The 25291-nt window shown below is 35.6% G+C and overlaps 1 protein-coding gene across 3 annotated transcripts; it reads right to left on the bottom strand.

Annotated features, from left to right (window-relative positions):
* Positions 1–8647: 8647 nt before the first annotated feature.
* On the bottom strand, positions 8648–16486 carry LOC120081435 (protein ZINC INDUCED FACILITATOR-LIKE 1-like). 3 transcript variants are annotated; one of them, XM_039036293.1, is made up of 17 exons: positions 16056–16483; positions 15508–15548; positions 15118–15156; positions 14910–15012; positions 14686–14788; positions 14510–14563; positions 14317–14379; positions 14149–14198; positions 13986–14061; positions 12855–13070; positions 12301–12388; positions 11896–11981; positions 11678–11785; positions 10443–10487; positions 10256–10344; positions 9798–9841; positions 8648–9089 (listed from the first exon to the last, which is right to left on the bottom strand). In XM_039036293.1, exons 1-17 carry the CDS (start codon positions 16139–16141, stop codon positions 8998–9000), a joined length of 1383 nt encoding a protein of 460 aa, XP_038892221.1. In that variant the 5' UTR covers positions 16142–16483; the 3' UTR covers positions 8648–8997. The 3 variants fall into 3 exon arrangements, with proteins under 3 accessions (XP_038892221.1, XP_038892220.1, XP_038892222.1); XM_039036292.1 differs by having other exon boundaries at positions 15118–15178; XM_039036294.1 differs by lacking the exons at positions 13986–14061; positions 14149–14198 and having other exon boundaries at positions 15118–15178; positions 16056–16486.
* Positions 16487–25291: the final 8805 nt, after the last annotated feature.

The following is a 25291-nucleotide window of genomic DNA, read 5'->3' on the forward strand; positions in this document are numbered from 1 at the left end:
TCTTTTTTCTCTTTTTTCTTCAATTTTTAAAATGAAATAAAAAGAAGGTTTAAATATACTTTAGCTGGTCTCTCTACTTTCAAAAGATTCATTTTGGTCCTCTACTTTTAGAATATTCATTTTGATCCTTGTACTTTTAATTTTGATTTATCTTGGTCTCTAAACTTTTATCAATGGACCATTCTAATACTTTAAAAATGAAAATGATCACCTTTTTAAAGTATAAGGATAAAAAATGAATTAAAGTTTAGAATACAAAGATCAAAATAAATATTTTTAAAGTATAGAGACCAAAAAGTAACCAAAACTAAAAGTATTGAGACTAAAGTAGTATTTAAACCTAAAAGAAGTATGATGTTGTGTAGAAGACATTAATTTGAATAGTAGTTAAGTGGAAAAGAATTTTCTATTTTTCTTTTTAAGATAATTGTTTTAAATTATAAAATTGGAAATATTTTCAAGAATGACAAAATAACACTTGCGATCTATTTATAGTGACATTTTACTTTATTTGTAAATAAGTTAGTTTATTTTTCTTTATTTGAAAACAACCCTTATTTTTATCTAATTAGTTTAATTTATTGACAAAAGATTTATTCTAATATTCAGTTTTATGTTATAATGGAATGGACAAAATTATAGGAAAAATCCCTAATTTTTTTCTTTTAAATACTCTAAAAGTTTATTCGATAAAAATATCCTTACCAAAACGAAAATTGTTAGCATGTCGCAAGGTAATTGGACATTCTTAGTATTAATTCTTGCTCAACTACTAGCCTATGATCTTGTTTAAACACTCCGTCTTAAGGTTCATTAGTCAACCTATTTTCTATTTTCTTCTTCCTATTCTATTATAGTCAAGTTTTAGAAATCGAAGAATGAAAGGTGTAAGTGGGTATTGAAGAGAAGAAAAATAAGGGAGTGTAAGAAAATTGATTGAAGCATATAAGAGAAGAAATGGAAGGGAGTGGTGATGAGCGGTTGATAAATAGTTCTCTTTTATCAAACTTATTTCTGAAAGGTTATGGATATTAATATAATTTTTGAAAGTTCAAGAATATCTTTGAAATGAAATACAATTAGAGATTCCATAAATACTATCAGTATTTTTTAGAATTTTTTTAAAAAAATAAAATTAAAGATTTTAAAGAGTTCAAGTGAATTCTAACTTGTCTAATTAATCATAGATGAATTAGCATAAAATATAATACACTAGAAATAGACTAATAAACATTAATGGTGTTAATGATATAGGTTATTTTTTATTGAAAACATGTGTAAAACCTTAACTAGGTGATCTTTTGCATAAGGCAGAGTGAAATCCTTTCAAATCTCGAATTACTAAAAAGTACGTCTGTCCAATCACAAAAATCATCTGTCCGCCTCCTGAGCAGATTAACGGATGGAGCATACTGGTTCATGCCATCAATCCTCCTTTGCTTTTTCTACTGATGGCATTCTCTTAGAAATGAAAGATTGATCTTGCTCATATGTACTTTCTTTGATCTTCTTTCTTGTCGGATTCTCTGGGGATAAATAATCAGCTGACGCAACTCTTGGTCAAGCTGTTTTCATCTACTTATACTTAGCTTCGGTATCGTACCCATTCCTTGTCGGATGTGCTTGACAGTCCCCCCCATAATACGCTTACTTGGGGACTTCTTACTCCAGCTGTTCCAAGAGTCTCCGCTAGTTGAACCCCGTCCAGTAGACTCCCTGTTTGGCTCATCCCCTTCGTCAGCTCTTTGATCAGGATATTATTACCTAGGTTCCTAAAGTTTGAATGGATGGTGGAGCATAGGTGGCAAGCAGTTATATGGATATGGTGCTTTACCCGTAGACGCTTCTCCAGCCTCACAAGAATTGTATGGGGCTGCTTCTTTCTCAACCTTACCCACTTCTTAGGATGATGCCTGTGCTATGATCCGATTATTTTGATTCTTCGGTGCGTTGTTTTTCTGCGAATGAAAGAAACCGCTGATTCCACAGTTCCTTCATCAGATTTGGGTGCGAGATTGAATCGGTCAATCACCTAATAGAGCATTGAGAGGTCTACGAACTATCCATGTCTATTCCCAATCTCTGATTGTGCAGGTAGACAATCAAGCGATTCTAGTCATGGATTTTGCTCCATCCAGGGAAGGATTCCAGAACAGACTCCCACTAGCGGAGGTCTGGAAGGCAGAATCTCTCTGACTTCATTCATAGGATATAGGCTTACAGGGAGGGTCAATGTAATTGACTGTCCAGGGATGGAGTTACAAGAGGGGTTCTATATTCAGTCGAGCTTCTTTTCACTCATGCGGGGATGGGAGGGCATAACGGTAAAATACTAGATATGTGAAGGATTTCTTTTTCATTATTCCCAACGACGAATTGTCCCGACTTTCTTTTCTTCCAAGAGATTCGATTTTCATATTCGGCTATGCTTCTTAAGAGTGAAAGTTCATATAAAATGTTAGAATACCGCTTTCCTCTTGCTTATAATTAAGTTCTTTGAAAAAAAAAGGAATAACAAAAAGGGATTCATCCCTGGGAACATCATTAGTATAAGAAGAGGCAGAGAAGAAAAAGAGCTGGTCCTAAAATGGGTCAGATGTCCCTGCCCTAAGTGAGTACGGCACCGCTCAGAAAGTCGGTGATAAGCAAGAAGAAAAAAGAAGTCCCGAGAAGTACTTCACTTAGCCTTTCTATAGTTATTCTTCCCCTCCTTACTCACTATGCTTCGCTTGAATTGAGTTGGGAAGAGTTATATTCATATTCCTATTAAAAAACTCCCCGTAATGGTTGTATTCCCTTACAGAACAGAAGGAACGGTTCCCCTAATCGCTTGCTACAACCGAGGTTCATCAACCATTTACGATATTCGATCAGAAAGTTCTTTGAGAATCAAGGTAGAGAGTGAAGCACCCCCCGGGGTGGGGGGTGCGAAGGAATGACAAAAAGTTCTTTGAGAATCAAGGGAGAGAGTGAAGCACCCCCCAGGTGGGGGTGCGAAGGAATGACTCTTTCCTCACCTTAATGCTGAGGACTGGTGACTAGTGATGGAACATAAGACATACGTAGCGGAATTAGGATCTAATTACACTCTAATTGCTCTTAAATTAAAGGAAATAAACATGCATCATGAAGGGGAAAACAGTGAATTAAAAGTGTAGTTACTACCTTTGAAGCTCCCGAAAATCGCTTTTCCTCGTTGAATCTCGACCCGAATTCTTTCGAACCACCCACTAAAGTTGACCTACTATCTTCTGGACTCAGAACCGAGTTGTGGGACTCGGTGGATGAAGAAAACCGAGAAAGAGAAAAGAGATGGAAAATAAGATGGAATTTGGGTAGGTTTGAGTTTTTCTCTTTTTTTTTTCAAAGTTGTGATTTTTCAAGCCCAAATATGAAAACAAATTTCCAAAATTACAAAAAAAATCCTTTTCATTCAAGATGAAATCCCAGTTTATAGAAAAATCCATGCAACAATTGCATGAACTAAATGCATAAAAAACCCAACACCTATATTTCACTATCTTAGTGGACTTAATGTCTCCACTATAAGCGAACACCTAGCCCACTATTTTGTTAGTGGAATTATCCAACAAAAGTTTGGATTTTCCCACTAACTATAGTCAAAGGGCAAAATAGTCATTTGGTCAAAGTCAAACTTTTATAAAAAGTCAACATTTTGACTTTTTATGATTTTTCCTATGTTGACTAATTTCGACCTCTCAAGCATGAATCCGAATTCATTTTCTCGAAATTCAAATCAAATTTGAATATAAAGTCGGTCAAAGTTTGATTTTCAAAGTCAAAAGTCAACTTTTTGACTTTTTACATCTTTGACCATTTCCATCATTTTCGAGCTTCCGAATATGAACATTTTCATATTCTTGATATTTAAATCATATTTAAATATTAAAGCTGTATCTCTAAGCTGAAAAACCCGACCACTATATCACATATACTTGTCGGTTTCTCTCTCTACATAATTCGAACAATTCGAATTATTCTATCATACTGTTCTAAGTTTATTCCATATGAGCTAGTAGGGGAATCTAATGGACCTATAGATCATAGGCTCCAACGATCCGAGATTAGCTAGTTAAACTCTTTAGACGGAGCTAATCAACATTCGTTAACTAACGGGTCATTCTACTAAAGTCCTGTAGTTGCACTCCCCTCACTATAGATATATTTGTGTCCATTTGATATAACCATGATTAGTAAGTTAATCCTTCACAGGTTGTTCGTAATCTCAGCTGGGTCATAAAAACCGTTTTACCCCCAAGACTACATCTTGTTCCTTAAGTTCCACTGATCCTTTAATGAATAATTGATTTAAGGTCCAACCTATAAACCGAATCCCTCTCGGGCTAAGGAGAGGATGGGGCCCCTTGTTCAAGACCTGGATTCAATAATAAAGGGAACAACCTATCTATTATCCCTATAATGGGTAGGAGTGAATTCCGTCTTGCACCCTATGTTCCCAACTATCCACCCGATCTTACCCCTGAAATAAGAGGCTTATTGGACCAGCGATATTGAGCTGCCCTCACCTATACAGATCTAAGGATAATTCCGAGTGAACAGGAGTTCATAGTTAGCTCAGGATTAAGATTAAGTTACCTAGGTCATCAATTAACGAAATAGTCAGTTTTATACATAAAACGACATTTAGAACGTAAAAAGTGACTATTTCATGGTTCAGTCTTATGTAAACTCTTTACATAGGGTGCCCCCACTCACATATCTCTATATGAACGATTCAGGTCACATCGTTTGTACTAACTACAAAGTGGGCCGCATCCATAGTGTCTCCAGAATAAGGGGCCCAACCTTATTCATATACTATAGACCATTTTGGCTATATATTTGAACTTGATCCATCTTTATGTCACTACATAAAGTTCAAACTACATTAAATAGCCTCAGGACCTTAGTTTATTGGATTCAAGATTACAATTTCAATAACAACTTTATCGAAAAACAAAACAGAACATGTTTATTAATTTACAAACTACGAGTTTTAGGACATAAAATCCAACAATTAGTAGGCGGAACATTAGCGTCAGTGTCCCCTCCCCCTTGGAGCATATGCTATAATAGAATAGGCTTTCTTCGCTCATGCTTTCTTTCCCTCTTTGTTATCTGCTATAGAAGACATGAATACCAGTTAGACTACGGGACGCGTACACCCGAAATTGGTGAGCCACTTACTGCCCTTTAAGTCAAGAGCTAGTAGTACTATCAGCATCAGCAAAGGATATCGTAATTATGGCGAATACATTTTTCTTGATTGCCACATACCCGAAATACAAACTAAGCAAGAACATGTGAACTAAGCCCAAGGGATGACCGAGGATTGAAGGTCTATTCCAATATTTTGAAGTTTAGCTTAGCATCGGGAAATAATAAGGGCTAGAACTTGAATCGCAGGAGAATAGATTATTAGATTAGAATCAATAAAAAGGGGCTTTGAAGGAATCCAACATCGATGGATAGTTTAAGTTTGACAAAGGGCACCGGTTCGGAATAATGTTAGCCACAATCTACCTTTCCCTTATTAGATGCATAGCCGTCAACTTTCGAAACTTCAATCCCGGTTAGAGGACCAAGATCTTTCATATGAAACTGCGACACATAGCTATTCAATGCATATGCAAGCATCAACCCCGCACATTCTTGCAATTTTAAACCGGGGAAAAGTCCTAAATTCTAAGTGAGACAGGGGCAGACAAGCCAGCAATAGAAGCTATGCCCCCCTGATGTCAAATTCCAAAAACCAGCGAGAGGTTCCCCACTCTTCTTTGATCCGTCTTAGGGCCGAGTGGCGGCCTTGACCCGAGTGGAAGTGCGATGTGTCTGGAAACTCGGGATCGTAAATGGATTCGAGTACCATTCTAATCGCCTCTTTCATGATCTTTTCTATAGTTGATTGCTTGGGAATTTCCTTCCGGTTAAAATTCAATACGGATAGTGCTTCCAAGAGGAATCAAGACTTACACGCTATCGGTCATTGAGGAATACTTAGGCTTAGAGGGTGGTCCCCCTTTCTCGCGTAAAAGCGAGAATGTTACTAGTTGCCGATCCGATTACTGATTTATAGGATTAACTAGAAGAGAAGGAAGGCCACATAGAAAACTTTTTTAGATATCCCACAATGAGAGCTATTAGTTTAACTGGAGTTTTGCTTGGTCAGCTGAGTACGGAATGCTAGCTTTCTCTATTTTAACACTTCGTTCATTTCAAATTTTGAATGGTGGATATATTTTTTTTAAAGTGAGGGTAGTTTTGATAATTTATTATTATTATTTTTATTTAATTCGATTTTTCCATTTTCACAATTTTGAAAATATTTTGCTTTATTTTCAAATGAAACCTCTAAATTTGCTATTTATTTGGTCAAGCCAAATTCAAATTGTGCATTTATCGATTTGATTACCTTTTCCCCATTATTTCATATTCAACTTTTTTTTTTCAATTTCTCGTCAAGATGAATATTCTATGATCTATTTTGTTGATTTGCTTGATTGGTATTGTTTATCAATAATATTTGATTTATAATCTATCGATGTGATAGGGCCCATTTGTTTTTCTTTGTGATGATAAATGACCTACTTAACTTAGTGGTTAGAGTATCACTTTCATACGGCGGGAGTCATTGGTTCAAATTCAATAGTAGGTAGAACTTATTAGATACCACAGAAGCAATGGTATCTAATAAGTTTCTCTACTCAACTTTGTTATATTGATTTTCTATCTTTTCCATCCCTATATTTATTTCATTTTTGAATTGTAATGTAATTCTTTTTTCCATGAAAATTACATTTCACTTGATTATTTAGATGCATTAACTAGGAGCTGGGCTCCGAACTATAAGAATTTGCTTTTCTTTCATTTTCTAAGAGTCGTCTGACCCCTTATTTGATCAAACCGCTCCTGGTCTTCGAACTAGTCATTAATGGTCAGCTTCATTGGTATCTTTTCAGTTCCTTGTTTCACTCATTTCTCTGACCAACGGATCCTCGAACCAACCCGTCTTCCCTTTCCTCTCAAACTATGTAAAATACATTAACCGATAATAAGTGAATTCCATTTCCAGAGAAATGGAGCCTTGACCTAAGGCAGAATGATATGAGTGAGTTGTGTTAAGGAACTTCTTTCTTTAAAACTGACTATTGCTATTGGTAACAAACAGTCTTTAGGCATTTACTCCACTTATCTCTCTAGATGATTAACAGGTTTCTCCAAATGTATAAACCAAAGTAAAAAAACAACCGGTCCTGAAGAGGATATCGATACACATACATTATCGTATGGAAGAACCTAGTTGAACCAGATCAAGGATCCTAACCGAGTCCGACTGACCTTCTTTGGCTGGCCCCTACCCCTTGCATATGAGATGAAGCACACCCGAAGACAAGGCTGTCTCGACCCTCGTTAAGTCATAGTTGGGTAAACTCGGAACATAGTATGGGGAATAACCAATCGATGAAGGAACATGAAACCATTCTGTTTCAATAGATGTATGAGAAACGGTTAGGGGCAATGAAGTAGGTGAAGTGGTTGGATTTTTTTGCAAGCTGTTCCAACCATGGCTGGATGTGATTCCAAGAGTCGAACGAGAATGAATACCACACAGAAGAGTCAAGACCAGGATAAACAAGTCAAAATTGCTTCAACAAAAATTGATGGAATTGGACCTAAAAAAGTCATTCAGGTTCATTATCGATTAGGTATCAGTGGGGACATAAAGACAAAGAGTTAACTAAGTACAGATTAACCAAATTGAACAAATGATAAGTCAAGATCATATTGTTCATTGGGAATTGAAGAGGGGAGAACGAGAAGACATCGAACAATTAATTTCGATTTTTTGTTATCGTGGAATTCGTCATCAAGATGGATTGCCTTTACGCGGTCAACGAACTCGTACTAATGCTAGGGCTTGTCCTTAGCTAAAGAAAGAAAGATATTGGAGGCTGAAGACCAGAGTCCAGTTTTCACAACATATGAAAAAGAGAGTCTTTATCTTGCTATTCCTGAAAATCGCTCTTTCGAGGGTTAAAAGAGACCTTGTTTTCTGAAGGTAGCTGAAATCTGCCTTTTTTTTCCAAAAGTCGATGAGGACGGGTATTGTTTTGTTCTTAGCTTAGCGCGCTTGCTTCCCTCTAAAGAAGCACAATCGTAATGCTTACCTGTGAAAGCCCTGACCGTGGTGGACACTCGAAACACAAAAGTCAAGCGAAAGATGCCCCTTTCTTATTTTAAGCGGAATAAGATTATAAGCTATGCTATATTAAGCGAAATTGTTTAAGATTCCGTTATGTACTTTCTATAGGAGCCATTTTTGCTTTATTTGCAGGATTTCACTATTGGGTGGGTAAAATCTTTGGTCGGTATCAAACACTATCTATTAGTTTAGTTTTCGTAATCGAATGTATTTCTCTATTTAAATGCTTGCATGGTTAAAGCCAAATTCAGATGCCAAAATGATTGGACTAGAAGACGCCTCTCACACCATGTTCTTCTAAATTAAGCTTTAACATGGAAGAGTTTGGAGCAAGGTCAATTTAGCTTACTCTCACTACAAGGAAATTGACAGCCACTCAAAGATTATGTGAAGAAAACAAAAGTCAGTGAAGCTACTTGGTCATGCTAATAGTTTAAAAACTCATCCATGTGATTCATGAATTATCAAAATTTGAATGGTGAAGCCTTCTGGAACATCTAAAACTATGGTAGAAAGTGAATACAATGGGCTTTTGAGGTTACATATGAATTAAAATACAATTTATACATTGTAGTAACTCAAGAACTGTACCTTGATTAGGTGCCAGTCAATAACAATATATATGTTGATAATTATGCTTGGTTCGACTAGGAAGGGGCCACGGGCCTGAAGAGATTGTAGGATCTTTTGTGAATTGCTGATGAAGAATCGACGAAAAGGTCGAGATTTTGATGCAGCTATTTGTTTGAGCAGTAATGTGGTTCAACTTTGGTCTAGTTTTGACGTGGAACAAGAAACGGTTTGAATGTCAAAACCACTCCAATTGCTTCTATCACATTTAGGATGAAGAAAATCATGTGGGGACCTGGAAGAAATTACCAATTAGCTACTTATTTTTTTTCATCTTTTGTAAAAGTAAAATATGTCAAATCCTGAATCAATCTGCTAATAATTGTGTGAAAACAATGAAGCACGTGGAAGAGAGAATATAGCACAAAGACACTATTGGTTCTTTAATTTTTGGGTCATTTATAAGTATTTTTGAGTTCGACGATTCGAACCTCCTATTTTTTAGTTGAGGATACACTTTATCTTAGTTGAGCTATGCTCACTTTGGTACTTTTAAAAGTATTTTTGGTCATGCAACCATTAACCAAAAACCACAACAATTTAGTGGGCCAAAAGTTAAACCAAGCATACTCTAAAATTTGAACCAATAAATCCTCCACATGGGCTACATCTCTTACTTGAAGGAAACATGAACCTCTATTGTTTTTTATATTTTATATATATATGTGTGTGTATAAGAGTTCAAACATGTGGAGGTGAGAGAAGAAGTTCGAACCAGTTTGAACCTTGGACCATCGATATATTATATATATTGCTTCTTTCAGATTAATAAAATAAAATTTTGAATTTAAATTATTCACTAATAAGAAGTCATAATTTATCTGAAATATTTTTTGAGTTCTGACCAGCTAAAAGTGGAGAGGAAGATGCGAGATGATCATAAATTCTGCCTAAATACAATTAACTAGGATGCAGGTGAAAGAATGTGCAAAAAGAAAAGCACCTGGGAGAAAAGCAGCATTTAGACGCTTCTGTGACCAAGAGAGTCTGCATAGAAGAAGGCTATTATCTCAAAAGCTATCATAATTGACGCAATAAAATTATTTGCAGTTTAATTTATAGGAATATAAGCAACATATTATTTCCATTTGCACTAAACATGCACAAATAATTTAAATTTCCATCAAGGCATCAGCAACCATATTTTCTTCCATGTTTACATAGAACCAAAGAGATCATTGGCATTTTCATGAAATTTATAATATCAACTTTTTTTCCCCATATCGACATTATCAGCTGTAGTTCTACTGAAGATTTTAAGAAAAAATACCACTTAGTAGCGGTTATGCAAAGCATCCAGCATTTGACATGTTTTAAGACCGGTTAAAATAAGACTGATTATCAAAGTTTGTATGTGTACGTGTGTAGAGTTAAGATCCACGTAATATGGAGTGTACTTACAATGCACCACCGGAAGCTGGACCAATTGCCTTGAAAAGAGACATTCCCGTCATAGCGATGCCATTAGCAGCCCCTCTCTGGTTTTGATCCTGTAGACAGATGGTTGCATACATCAATCCAAGCTCTTATTTATGTTGGGACAGAATGAAAGACAGGAGGAAGCCAGGGGAAGGCAAAGATATAATACCACGGCTCTGTTTTGTATGATGAACAAACCAGTTATAATGGAGACCTGAGAACATATGAAAATTTCGATAGATTAAGCAAGATTAGATCACGGAAAATAATGAAGCTAAACTTTGGTTATGAATTCAGATTACATGTTAAGAATGCAAATTGATTGACTAAACCTCTTTATTTTATTTATTTATTTATTTTTCTCCCTTTTGAAACCATGTGACTCGTGAGTTATACATTTCTTCCAAAAAAAAAAAAAAAATGCTTATAAGTTATAATGACCTCTAGATATTTTAGGAATATCCTTTCCTATTCCTATTGTTTGCATAAATGAATTTTTGAGTATTTATACAAATTTTTTCAATCATTTAAGGACATTCATTGAATAATTATTTTCCATTCATATCATTGTCACATTATTTTTTTAATCCTTTTGTCCAGTTCTAATATATTATACACAGTTATACGCATACCTACTATGTTCTAAAATTAAGTTGTCTTAAAATTATCTACTTGTATTTCTAACTTCTAACCTCTTTCCTTTGAAATGCAATTAGTACATGCAATATGATACAATGACTGGATTAAGCTTATATATACATTTTCTTAAAATAATAATAACAATAACTGGATTAAGCTTATATAGTCAAAGTAAAAAGTACATAATACACTAAAACTACATGAAAATAGTAAGGTGTTGTAAGGACACTAAGTCCCACTTGTGATATTATATAATCAATCAAAAAGAGTAAATATTGGACTCGGAACCTCTCCCAAGTTACAGTGCTATATCCAACACGAAAATGACACATAGAACAAAAGAAGATCTGACCCTAGGGGAAGCTAAAAGATAACTTACTAAAACGGCCCATTAGTGACTAGGCTCACTGCCATCAGTTCTCTTATTACCTCTGACATAAGCTCCTAACAGGCGTCTACTATTTACCTAATGAATCAACTTCAACATAGTTCTAAAAGATTGTTTTTCTGAAGCTCCCCTCCCTATCATGATGTAATATTATATGTATATTTACGGAACGATGGTTGAACCACATGCAATACACGGTTAAAAAATTATTTGTAATTATAAAGATTATTGCTTCTACTCAAACAAACTTAATATGAATTTTTCAAACTTCCGCTCAAAGATTTCACATTAATTCACAAAACGAAACAATGGAATCATCATCTTGTAAACTGCAGATTACTGGAAACGAGAGATTCAAGTTCTAGTGCAATACTTACAGAGAGAAGATTCTTCAAGATTGATGCAAGAGTTACAACAGTGTGAAGGACAGCTCCTGATAACAGGGATAAAAAGGGATAAGCTGCCAGCATTGGGATCGACAGTATCTGCAACATAAAATGTTTTTCAACATGAATTTAAGGCTTGAGATGAGTTCCACTCTGATTCGAAGTTCAAAGTATATATAATAGACTACAAAAGTAATATGGAAACTTACTCCACAAATACGAGATACCATTATGGGTCCAAATATCCTCTCCACATAGGGGTATAAAGCAGATTGAAACACAAGAAGGCTGAAACCTAATAGCAACAAGCAAGTAAACAAAAGTTTGCAACACAATTAGCTGAAACAAATTGCAGTTAAAATAAACTCCCATGCTTTTCACCACTTAAAAACAATTCTGATAGAGTAATATATGGTTGTCATTACTTTAAGTTACTTGGGTGTAAGATTCTTTGTTAATCTGAAATGCCAGCATTAACAGCAGAAATTTAACTCTATATAAATTCAAGAATGCGTTTACTAATATGAGACTTTGAACAGGAAATATTGTAAACCAATGCAAAAATGCATGCAAGAGGGTGGATTCTGCCAAGGTGGGGATAGCGGAGGATCAACCTGTAATGGCGAGAACTTCTCCAACATCCCCAGATGTAAAGCTCAAACCACCAAGCGAACGAGAACTGACAGTCCAGAGTGAAAATATCTACAGAAGAGAAGTTGGTCTTCACCAAATGGTTCATTTTGTGAATCGTAAAAGCTTTAATCTACTCTAGTTAAAAAGAGTGCAAGTAACAACTACAAAGGTCAACTTTTATAATGTTTTCATTCTTGTTTAATAATTGAACTCATTGCTACTCAACTCTTTGTTAGGTTCGTTATCATTTCAAAAAATTGACATTGTGATCAAATTTCAACAACAAAAAACCAAAGTTTGGAAACTACATTTTCTTTCACTTTTAAATTTAGCAATGATTTTGAAAATGTTTTTAAAATGTAGGTTAACTAATAAAAAAAATATTAGTAAACAAGCATAATATTTTTAAAACATTTCCAATTAGGTTCAAGAAAATTAAAACATGTTTTCATTTCAATATAAATGTATTTTCAAATGTGAAACTAAAAAATAAATTATAAGTGGACACGACAGGCTTGACTTAGGATAGATATACCTCCACATAAGCCATATCATGAAGCGAAAATATGCAATAAACAATGATTGCTGACATTAACTCCCAATTCCTGAAGAGACTTGGCTTAGAAGACAGTTCTTTTCTTTTGTTTGTTAAGGTTGCTCCATTTCCATTACAATCACCAGGTTGATCTTCCAAGGCTTCATATGATATACAAGGTGATGGAGCATCTTTATCGTGTGTGTGCAGTGATTCCTACAAGATGAACAATAAGATGAGTAATAATAACTAGAAATGTCTGAAAGAAGGGTTATCTTACACACAACGTAATACGTTACACGGAATGTTACAGAAATTTCAAAGATAACGAGTAAAATGCAGAGAGGACACAATATTTGGTGACCAAGTTCGGTACAATTCCACCAATGTCTAAGGGGCAATGTACTCGAGAAAGATAACTTCACTAAGATGAAGTCAAGCAATTAAAACGTTGTACTTATCTGAAAAGGATTAGCAATTCAAGAGACATTCTGAGGAACAATTCAAAGGATAGGATGAACCACGTCTCTGAAGACAATTGCCACAACATCCTTAAAAACTATAGCCAATATCAAATCTCTAACAATGTCAATAGGGGGCAGGGAGAGAGAGGAGAAAAAAAACTGGGCATCAAATAAGATATTGCTTAAAAGGTAATACTATATCAACTTGGGAAGAGAGTGGTTAAGGAGATACAAGATCACCAAAGTTCTCACTCCTGAGATGTTTGAGAATATATATATATAATATCAGGACGGTCACCAGTATTTAAATCCTCCATTTAGGAGTTATCTTTTCTCCAAAATTTTGGGACACAAGCGTCGACTAATTGCATTTCTGCTATTTCCTTTTGAAGGTAAACGTGCAATTGAATAGATAATGATAACTATTAACCCAATTTCAAGAGAAATTTTAACTTTCCCTAGAAATGCAGAATGATTTAACTTTTACGAAACCAAAACCCAAGTTAAAACATATTTGAAACGGACTTCAAAATACACAAATAAAAGACTAATAATTAATAAGTAAAATAAGTATCATCCTACTTTAAGCAGAAATCACGATAGCAAACAAAAAAAAATATATAAAATGATAAATCAGAAGACACGACTATCCACATAAAGGGCATACCGGAAGCCAAAGAGAGATTATTCCTGTAACTAATGCAAGGAGTGATATACACAGACAGGGCAGGAAGTATGGAAATCTGCACCACAGAACCATGCTAAGAACACGTTACTGGACAGTGAACACTTATGGCAGAACTGTGAAAGTAAGCGCTCAGCCAACTTACCTCCCAAACAAACCCTCACTGGAGAAAATGCCAGGAAATTTCTCTGCTGGCTGATGATTATCAGTTTGGAACAACATAATGAAAGAAATTAGAAAGTAGTCTTGCACAATTGAAAGTTCAAATGTTCATCGTCATTTCCATAAGATGAGGGGATGTGACCAAAAGTACCTGAGCAAGAAACCCTCCTATAGCCGGGCCAATTATCAATGCGATTCCCCATGTTGTACTAATCTGAAATTAAACCAAAGTCATTGGTGCCAATAGTAAGCTAAATGCAATATCTTCAGCAATTCATGCAATATCAGGACCAAAAAACAGCGGAGAGAGTAATGGAGAGAGTTCTTTTAAAAACAAAACTCACAGACGACATAGCGATGGCTTGATACTCTTCATTAACACTTTCACTCGCATATGCCTGGAAAATAAAGTTCATAATCATAAAAATATTAAAACTAGAGAGCAGACAAAAGAGACTGAAGAACCAAACTTTCAAGAAGCAAAATTATGTCTTTGTTGGCCCTGGATTCCACTGATTACCTTTATTGGTCCAAGTATGCCATTCAAACTTCCAAGAAGAAACCTGGTGATAATAGCCATCCAGTAATTTAAACTGAGGCCAAATAGGGTGTTGAATATAAACCTGAAACCAGTTACCAACAGAGAAAAAAATTGAAGTGGAAGTAGATTTGAGCATTTAAGAGATAAATGAAGCTCTATAACTAGATGCATCACTTCAATAATATAAATGTTCGGTAACTAACACTATAAAAGTTCCAAAAAGAATAACAGGTTTTCGACCATAGCGATCAGCCACTATTCCCCAGAAAACAGATGTTAATGCTCTGCCAATCATGAAAGAAGCTCCTACAAGTTGTATGAGGGATTTGTTAGGAGAACATGGATAAATCAAGTACCCTATAAATGACAGAGAAATAGAATGAAAATGTCAAATGTTTATAGCAATCTTACCGATAAAACCAGCATAGAATCCAATATCTTCTACATTTTCTGCAATATTAAAATCCCGAACCTGCATAAGATTTCAGTCACCAGAAAAGGAATAAAAAGATATATAGTCTAGATGGTACAAAAACTGGTTGGTGATGAACAACACGGATTGTGCTCTCAGAAAGCATGTTAGTAATCATGAGGTTTGCTTATGATATTCAATTACATTGAAATAAAGGCAGAGGATGCTTGAAATATTACATCACTAATTAACAGATTTACTAGAAAACTCCTTCAACTAATGACTGTTGTGTTAATTTATTTATGGTCAGTTCCCAAATATCTTAAACGAAAATGATTCAGTCTCCTCCATCAGATCCTACTCCATGAAAGAATGTGTCGCAAACTTACCATGAAGTACAGGAATGGGAAAAATGCTGATATCGGCAATCCTGGAAACAACAAAGAGGAGAAGTAAAAAGTAAGAAGCTTAAACCACTCAAGAAATAAAAGATTGACGACAAAATTTTGCAGCTCAAAACAAAATTATATGTCAAACTGTCTCTTGCGGTGCTGTTTTCTTCAATAAGAGTATAGAAGTTCTGCTTCAGTTTATCTTTTCCAGGCACGAAGATGATTCAGGGCATAGTAATATGAGAAATTATTGATTATGTATCTTGATTTGCAAAAGCCTTATTGTCAATGATTGCAACTAATAATACTATACTCTCCACTAATTCCACATTGCGGCTCCATGTCTGCTTCTCAGTTAAAAGACTATAGCAGACATATCGAAGCCTGAGAACAAAGGGCAGACTGGAGTGGAGACTGGAGAGAACCTCCAAAACCATGTTTGAAAATTTGAAATCGATAATCTAAATTTCTACACCATAATCCATTCTTGGATGCTTTTGGCACAAAAACGAAACGAACAAGAGAAAAATGGAGAGAAATCAAACCAGTAACTAGAACAATAAGCGAAATCATAAGAAGTTGGCGGAAAGGAAAGCCACGGTGCAGTTGATTTTCCTGTTCCATCTTGCATCCAGGACAATTCTCGTGGTAATAATGCTCTTCCTTCAATAATCTCTCCCGACTTTCGTCCGCCATTTCTGCTCTCAGTGTCTAACAACAAAACAGAAAGAAATCGAAATTCTTCTCCTCCCTAAACACAATAGAAACAAGCTTTACCCGGTGTTTCAATCCTAACCACGAGTTTCCTCCGATTGGCTTTCTTTCAAGATCTCGCTAACCACTCCACCATTAATGGCTGCAAACTGGCACATCATAAATCATCGCAGAGCTGGTAATTCTCGTGGCCGATTGGAGAGAGAAAGACAGAGATGATGTGTTTGGTTTGGCTTTGGCTAGTGTTATGGTAGACGTTTCCATGTGAAATACAATATTGGCTCGCATGGCTGCCATGGCAGAGCGTCACTGCATGCGCCATTTTCTTTGTTTTCATGGCCCTACCTGAGAGACTTGGTCCAAAAGTCTAGAACAGTATAGTATTGAATTTACTTGCAACATTACAAATTTGGCTGTCCTTTTTCTCATAATAAATATTTTTATATTTATGTCAGGAACACACCTCTTATAGAGATTTGATGGGCACGTTGGTAATTGCCAAATGAAATGAATTTGGAATAAAATGTAATTCAAAATTCGTGTTTGGATTCAGCATTTTGGTTCCAATTTATAATATCAAACTCATGCTGTTTCACGGTTTTTAATTCATCCATCTTTTCCACCGATTTTATATTTCACGATCTTATTTTTGTTCTACCCTCGATATCTCATGCATTCCAATACTTCTTTGATTTCTAGTCATTCTGGTTAAACAACCCTTGTGTATATATAAACATGGCAATCCTCATCTACTCCCAAAAAAATGTGAGTTAAACCGATAATAATGAAAATATTAGATATTTAGATTTTAATATAATGGGGATGAAAATCTCAACAAAATGTTGATATTATTGGGGAAAAAATTTATAAAAATCCAGAAAATAGTAAATAAATATTTTATGCTTTTTAGTGAAATTTGGTTGCTTTTTTTTTTTTCCCATGTTTTTTATATTTGTTTAGATTTGTCAATTCAATGTAAAAACGTAAAAAAATTAATATTGATAAATATGTCAAACTCCTTTCTCAATTTGAAGGATTAAATCTCCCTGTCCAATATTGAACTATATTTATAGTTTTTTTTTAGGTAGAGGTATACACTTTATACCAAACTATATAAAGTGTATAGTCGTTTGAGTTTTATTCCAAACATGATTCGTAAATAAAGAAATTGAGATTTGCTTTTTTTTTTTTACCATTTTTTTTCAATTGTCTAGTCAATGCAAAATTCTCAATAATTTATTGTTGTATAATTTATTATATGATAGAATAACATTTAGTTGATGGAATTCAAGATAATAAGCACTCAGAGGATGATACGATAGGTTTATATATATCTCTTATACACATCTAGATGTGTATAAGAGACAGGTTGAGAACATAATAGATTAAAAGCATCTCTAGTTAACAATAGAATTTTAGAGGCAACGATGAATATGAGAAGCATAGGAGAATGGGAAAGAATGTAGAGCATGTTTGGATTGACTAGATGTCTTTATTTAAACTCCTTTGATAAAAAAAAAAAAAAAAATTGTTTAAAATACAATTTCAATGTGTTTCAAAATATATTTTGAGTGATTGTCAAACATTTTAATTTTTTTTAGATAACTTATTTCTCAAAAATAAATACTTAAAAGGTCAAACCAAACACACCCGTACACTCCCTTTTTTGTTTTGAGATTTGAAACATGGGATATGGAGATCAATCATTTTCACATCTTCATTACAATATATGTATATATTAACCTGTTTTCATTGCAATCGTGCATAACCATTGTCGCCATTTAAAAAAACTAAGTGTGTGTTTGAACACTTGGAATGGGATTGGTTTGTAATGGAATTGACTTACAAGCCCATATTTGGTTAGCTTGTAATCCAGCCCAATTTGTCATCCAAACCCTTTCCAATTTCCAATCAGTTGTCGTAAGAGTATATCAACATGCAGCGGAAGTAACAAGGATCAATAAACATTTAAATTCATTAATTTTGGCAGGAACTAAAGAATGCTCATCTAATATAAGAGGGTTTGTAGTCATACCTTTGTATAACTCTTCAAGATCTTGATCAACAACAGTTGTCTTCTCCAAAACACACCGTGAACCACCTCAAGATCTTCCCCACTATCCTCTTGGAGCTTTAGAACGAGTTGTGGGACTTAAGAACAACTTGAAGCAATGGAAAAACAAGAAGAAGCTCACTACACCAGTTTGTTTGAAGAATCTTTTCTTTAACACGAAATTTTCTGTAAAATTTCTTTTGAATGCATGTCTCACATTCACTCCAATCTTCTTTATTTATTGCAGGTAAACATGTAAAGAAGATCACTGCATGAGTTACAGCTCATGCTTGGAGTAAATATGAAGAAGGGAAGTGGTGTTTGTGTAAGCAAGTAGAAGATAGGTAATGGAAAAACCGTTTTTTCCATTTTGTGCATGTTTTGTAATTTTTCAATTTTTCCAAAATTCAAATGATTTTCAAAAATGGAAAATTTTATTAATTTTATAAAATTAATTACAAATTAATTTTCTAATAAAATTAATAAATAATTTTTTAAATAATCATTTAAATAATTCTAATTAATTTAATATCAAATATAAATTAATTTTTACACAAATCCATCTTCATATATTTAAATCATATTTAAATATAAATTCTCTTATTCCGTTTAATTCTAATTTGATTGTTTCAAATTAACTTATCAAGCTACTCTAAAGCTTATCCATTTACAAGCTAGTAGAGGGACCTCGCGGACCTATAGATCATGGGCTCAAACGATCCGAGATTAATCGGCTAAACTCATTAGACTAAACTAATCCCCATTTGTTAACTAATGGGTCACTCCACTATAGCCCATAGTTGAACTCCCCTCACTGTAGATATATTATGTCCACTTTATATAACCATAATCAGTAAGTCGATCATTCATAAGTTATTCGTAATCACAACTCAGTCAAGATAACCAGCGATGGGGTAAGTCGTTTACCATATCGTGTAGCATTGGTTACGCGATCATGTAGGCGCTGGAGGTAGGCGATCGTAGTGGGAGCATGCGATGCTCGTCGTTTAGTAGATGGCGTGCGTTAGACGATCGTGTTGTTAGCAAACTTCATCGCTTAGTTACTACCTATGCGATCGCACGTATATGATATGAAGATGCTAGCTAAGCGATCGCTTAGGCGATGGTACTTCGCGGCATCGTAGTCGCTTAGACGATCACGGAAGGCGGGCGTTGTGTGGAGCGCGCTTAGCGATCGTGTACTTCAAGCTTCATCGCTTAGTAAAGGTACATGATCGTATAGTAATAACTAACAATCGTTTGGATTTTTCTAGACGATCATATAGTGAATGCTAAACGATCATTTAACTTGAGAGCGCTGGTAAGCGATAGAGCAAAGAGTTTGTTTTATCGTGTAAACGATCGCGGGGTGCTTAGTACACGATGGATGGTTGGAGAAGCGATGCTTTGCCAAGCGATTCAAGACCCGATTTGCCTGTTTGAATCGGAGACTCTTTGTCTTTATAATAGTTAGCTTTTCTTTTGTGTTTTAAGGCAATTTTACCCAGTTCATCAACTTTTGTTGCTTATACATGTGATGTATGATTCTTATATGTCAAAGTGTTTGTCATATAGTTAAAAACCCACCTTAGGTTGTGCAATTATTCATGCATCATATATTATAAATGTTATAATATCGCATGAAGAAATTACTTAAAAGCATGTGCATACATCATGAAATATAAGAGTTATATTTTACATGCAGTGAGCATTATCATGCATCATCCTTTTCTTATAAACGTTATAGTCTAAGGGTGAATGGAAGCATGTTTTGCTTGTTTCATTGCTGTTTTGTATAAGTGTTATATAAAAGAAGTAGCAATGAATGGACAATGCATTGAGCATGACACTTAGGCTGTTTATAATCGTTATGAATGCCTTGCATGTGTTAGCTTCGCATTGTGGTTGTTTCCGTTTATAAGTGTTATAAAGGAAATTAGACCTAAAATCAATAATTCAAAGTTGCATGTGGATTTAGGGTGAACTTAAGCTTTTTAAAAGGGTTTTAAAATTGGATTGAGATAGACTTAAGTTCAAATGTTTCTAAAGAGTTTAGTAACCTAGTTTAATCTTTTAAAATCGATTTAATAGGATTAAATTGGTTGAATAAAAGATTAAATTTATTGCAAACCTATCTATAAGGGACCTTTTGTCTAAGGCGGGTTCTGGCTAGGTTGGGATTCTTAAGTTGACAAAAACGTAACACCCTTACCTGGGAACCTATCTGGAAAGGTGAATTAGATAGATTTTCAAACAAGCATGCGACGTTTTGGTCAAAGACTCCATTAAAGAGATTAATAGATGATGATCAAAAGTTGTTCAACTATCCAAGGTAAAAGTTACTCTTGGGAAAACCTAAAAGTCACTGAGTTAAAATCCTTAGCCGTATTTTTTCTAAGTAAACTAAACCCTAGGTTATAAAATACTCAATGGGAGGAGGAGGCGTATCAGATATGTCTATGATTCCACTTATGTTTCTCCCTGTATGTTCACACCGTGAGATTCATGCTTGGCCTCGAGATGCCCTAGGATGCATCCCCCTTCGGATGGTGTTTGCATGAGTCAATATCAAGGTGGACAGAAAGAGTATTTATAGTAAGTGGGTGAAGGGTGTGTGCCAACACGTCCTATGGCTCTGTCATTGGTTCATACCGTGAGATCATTCTGTACGCCATTGTGTCACCTTCGGAGCGGCCCCCTTCAGATGGGTTTTGTGCAGTTGGTCAATATCAAGGTGAACTCCAAAAATGAATAGGGTTGCTTTAGGTTTTGCCCCAATCGGATTTTTTCCCTTAGGATTGGCCTTTTGGGACGGATCTCTAGGGCTTAAAATGGTGGGTCACACTTACGAGAGATTTTTAAGTAAGTTAATGATCTCTTGGCCAAATCAATGATGGCTAGTCGTTATAGGAACAAGAGTTATTCTGGTATTAATGACTAGTTGAGATCTTCTCAATTTAGAGGAGGGATAACTAACCTCCTTTCGGCAGCTTTTGTCTTAAACATTTGAAGCGTCATTGCGAAACTAGATATCACATGGGGTTCATATTAGTTTTGCTAAAATCTTATTGGATGTTGTTTTGTTTTACAACGGGTATTTGCTTAAAACCTAACGTAGGTCAATGTGTTTTTCTTTTCAGCAACTCATTAGTATTTTCGTTTAAAGCTTTTAAAAATGACCGATTACTTACAGTGGAAAGAATCGTGTGAAATGAATTTCGTGGCAAACGACCTACATCCCACTACTCTCCAAAAGAGGAGACAAGACAGTAAATATGATTTATTGGTCTTAGAGACATGTCTAGTAGAGAATGATGATTCTGCCTGGATCCTTGATTCAGGTGCTACCAATCGTTATTTCCTCTTATCAAGGATTCAGTTCGTGGCAAACGTTGCCACAAGGAGAGATGACTCTTCGAGTCGGTAATGGTGAGGTTGTTTCAGCTGTTGGTGTAGGCAAGCAAAAGTTATTTGTTGACATGAAACGTTATCTGTTACTGGATAATTTTTTTGTAGTTCCTCATATTAAGAGGAACTTAATCTCGGTTTCTTGTCTTATTGAACAAGGCTATACCATCTCCTTTTCTGAAAAATAAAGTGTTTATTTTCAAGAATGGAATGGAGATTGGTTCTGGTTCAATGGAAAATAACTTATATGTACTAAGGTCGTTAGTCATAAAATCCTTGTTTAACACTAAAATGTTCAGTACGGCAACGACAGCTAAAAGACCAAAAGTTTCTTCAAAGGAAAACGCCCATCTTTGGCATCTAAGGTTAGGTCACATCAACCTCAATAGGCTTGAGAAGTTGGTGAAAAGTGGACTTTTAAAGAGTTTAGAAGAAAACTCCTTGTCGGTATGTGAATCAAGTCTTGAAGGCAAGATGACCAAACGACCTTTTACTAGAAAAGGTTACAGAGCCAAGGAAGCCTTGGAGCTTGTACATTCAGACCTCTGTGGTCCGATGAATGTTAAAGCTCGAGGTAGGTATGAATATTTCATCTCTTTCATAGATGATTATTCAATGTTTGGACATCTCTTCCTAATGTAACGTAAGTCTGAAGCTCTTGACAAGTTCAAGGAGTATAAGGCTGAAGTTGAAAACTTGTTAGGTAAGAAGATAAAAACACTATGATTTGATCGTGGGGGAGAGTATATGGACCTTCAATTCCAAAACTATATGATAGAACATGGGATTGCGTCCCAATTCTCAGCCCCTAGTACATCTCAGCAGAATGGTGTATCAGAAAGGAGAAATAGAACCTTGTTGAACATGGTTCGATCTATGATGAGTTATGTTCATCTTCCAGACTCGTTTTTGGGTTATGCAGTGTAGACTGCATGTTATATCTTGAACAACGTTCCCTCAAAAAGTGTTTCTGAAACACCTATTGAGTTATGGAGAGGCCGTAAAGGTAGTTTACGCCACTTCAGGATTTAGGGCTGTCCGGCACATGTGCTAGCGACTAACCCAAAGAAGTTGAAACCGCGTTCAAAGGTTTTCCTCTTTGTGGGCTATTCCAAGGAAACGAGAGGAGGATACTTCTATGATCCGAGTGAGAACAAAGTGTTTGTTTCCATTAATGCTATCTTCTTGGAAGAAGATTGTAAGATTGAAATTTGATTGCGCAAACACTTGTTGAATGAATTTCAATTGCGGCGGACGAAACAAATGTAATGCCACCACAAAGGATGGATGGGAATGTATAATGATGATATGGAATGGAGAAGTGGTGGAAAAGTGGATGATGTCTATGCGCTCTTGATAATAAATGCGATACTACGTTCTACAATAATGTATGCGATGATGTTGATATGCGTTCGTGTAGTAAGCACATGTCACAAGTTTTCTTGCGCTGGAACCAAGTATAATTTCAACGCAAGTTTCTCAGAGTGATCTGAGGTCGAACACAGGGATTGCGGTGATCAATGCGATACTAATGTGATATATGCGACTGAAAACAAAATAATAATGAATTGGTTTGGAAAGATAAAATGCGATGAAAAAATAAAATACGATGACAAATAAATAAATAAACAAATAAATGGGTTGTCTGTGAAGATATGCAAAAGTATCTGATGGAATGTGATGGCAAGTCTTGTGAAATGCGTCAGAAAGAGAATGGGTTGGGGGAAAGGACATCGCAAGTTCGTCAATCCTATTGAGAACGTAGCTAAGGTTCTACTTTCCCTTGGCTTACACCTCTCAGTGATCGGCCGTGTTCCCATATGTCTATGGTGAATCAGAGATGAACGTTGCGAACGCAAGGTTGTTTCCATCTCTGGAAATATTTCTTGCTTTAGTTAACGCATTCTTCCAACCTTCTTTCGAGAGGTGGAATAACATCTTCACTTTTGCTCTCACAGGTGAAGATGTCGTTGAGCATGCGTTAGCTAAACTTAGTTGATTTCTTCAACGAAGATTAACTTACTCGTTTTATCCTTCCCCCTTACCCTGGGGATTAGTTACACATGATAAAAGAGATGGACGATGGATGTATGGAGGAGAACAGAGAAATGACGATGAATATGATAATGATATTAAAATCTAAAGATCAAGTGTTTGTTACAGATGGATGAATGAAAGATTAGAGATGAACACAGTTGATGAATAGAAAGTGAGAACAAATAAGAAAAGCGTGTCAATGTTTTAACACGGATCCTGATCGGAGACGATGTGCTTGCCGACGTGTGGGAGGAATGTGGTGGAGAACTTCCTTCTCAGACTTGTTTTCCAGGTAGAAGTGATCTGTGTACAGAGCTTCTCTTCGGGAATGAAACTTCCTTTCGGGAATGAATTTCTTGCTTCCTGAGACTTCCTTTCGGTCTTGTCTCGTCTTTCTCCTGGATTTTCTCTAAGTTATCTCTTCAGACCAGCCTCCTCTCTTTGAAATTGATGTAGCTATTTATAGAACTTGGCACCTCTTGCGTCAGTGGTCCTGCTCTGAAAATCTGCTTTTTTTTTTTTTTTTTTTTTTTTATCTATGGCTTGGTGGAAACGTCCGCTTTGCTCCACATTCAATTTGTCAGATCGTACAATAAAAAAGCTGTACAATTTCAGAAATCCCTGCGAATGCGTCGCTCTTTTCATCTACGATCGATCACCACATGCGGTGTAAATTCGTTGATCTTTTTATCTAGGATCGATCGCTGCATGCGGTGCAAATGCATTGATCTTTTTATCCAGGATCGATCGCCGCATGCGGTGCAAATAATCGACGATCGTCGCATGTGGTGACCTGTTTTCTGCAAAACAAAGACTTGGACATTCCATTTTGCCATCGCAATGGGGTTAGTGGGTGTGTTTCCGATACTTTACAATTTTTGCGTTTCTAAGCCAATTTCTATACGTTCGACGCAACTTTTTCCTTCTTTTTGCTGCATAATCTAAATAAGATTGTATAAATAACTTGTATTTCTACAAGTTATCACACACCCAAATTTAGATATATGCTTGTCCTCAAGCATATCTTCGACTAAGGCAATTCAACTCAAATCCTATCCTAATTTTGCATCGATCGGCTATTCCAAATGCTCCACCTCTACACAATTTCTCAAAATTACAAATTCTTTCTATCATTTGAACATTTCTTCAACATGCTCTACTTTATTCTTACCTAAGACAAACCTCTGCTCAAAGTTCTCTTCTTGTTTTGAAAAGAATATTTTTCCTATTCTTGTAAAAACAACGAAGTGCACCTTTTATGCGGTGGCCTAGTTTGTGTCTTCCTATAGAGAGCATTGATCATGGTTACACCCTTCATTTTGGCTTGCTCCCACGGGTGTCATGCGAGCATCCAACTTCGGTTGTGTACCAAGCTCCACTTCAACTCTTGATCCTTAGCCAAGTTTTACTTTAGTTGGTCAGTGGAGTTGTCTCTTTTATTCTTATTTTCTTTTTGTATTGCGTCGATCCTTGTAACTTACCTTCGTTTTGGCTTGCTCCCACGGGTGTCATGCAAACATCCAACTACGAGTAGGTTCCTTTCACGACTTAACTCTTATCAGGTTGGGA

The sequence above is a fragment of the Benincasa hispida genome, chromosome 7 (genome assembly GCF_009727055.1).
Source record: "Benincasa hispida cultivar B227 chromosome 7, ASM972705v1, whole genome shotgun sequence".
Lineage (NCBI taxonomy): Eukaryota > Viridiplantae > Streptophyta > Magnoliopsida > Cucurbitales > Cucurbitaceae > Benincasa > Benincasa hispida.

Coding starts and splice junctions, on each gene's coding strand:
- LOC120081435 (XM_039036292.1), bottom strand. CDS start 16,206: ATGGCGGACGAAAGTCGGGAGAGATTATTGAAGGAAGAGCATTATTAC. Junction 11,982..12,300: donor AGAAGTTCTCGCCATTACAG/GTTGATCCTCCG, acceptor TGTTGCTATTAG/GTTTCAGCCTTCTTGTGTTT. Junction 11,786..11,895: donor TGGTATCTCGTATTTGTGGA/GTAAGTTTCCAT, acceptor TTTATGTTGCAG/ATACTGTCGATCCCAATGCT.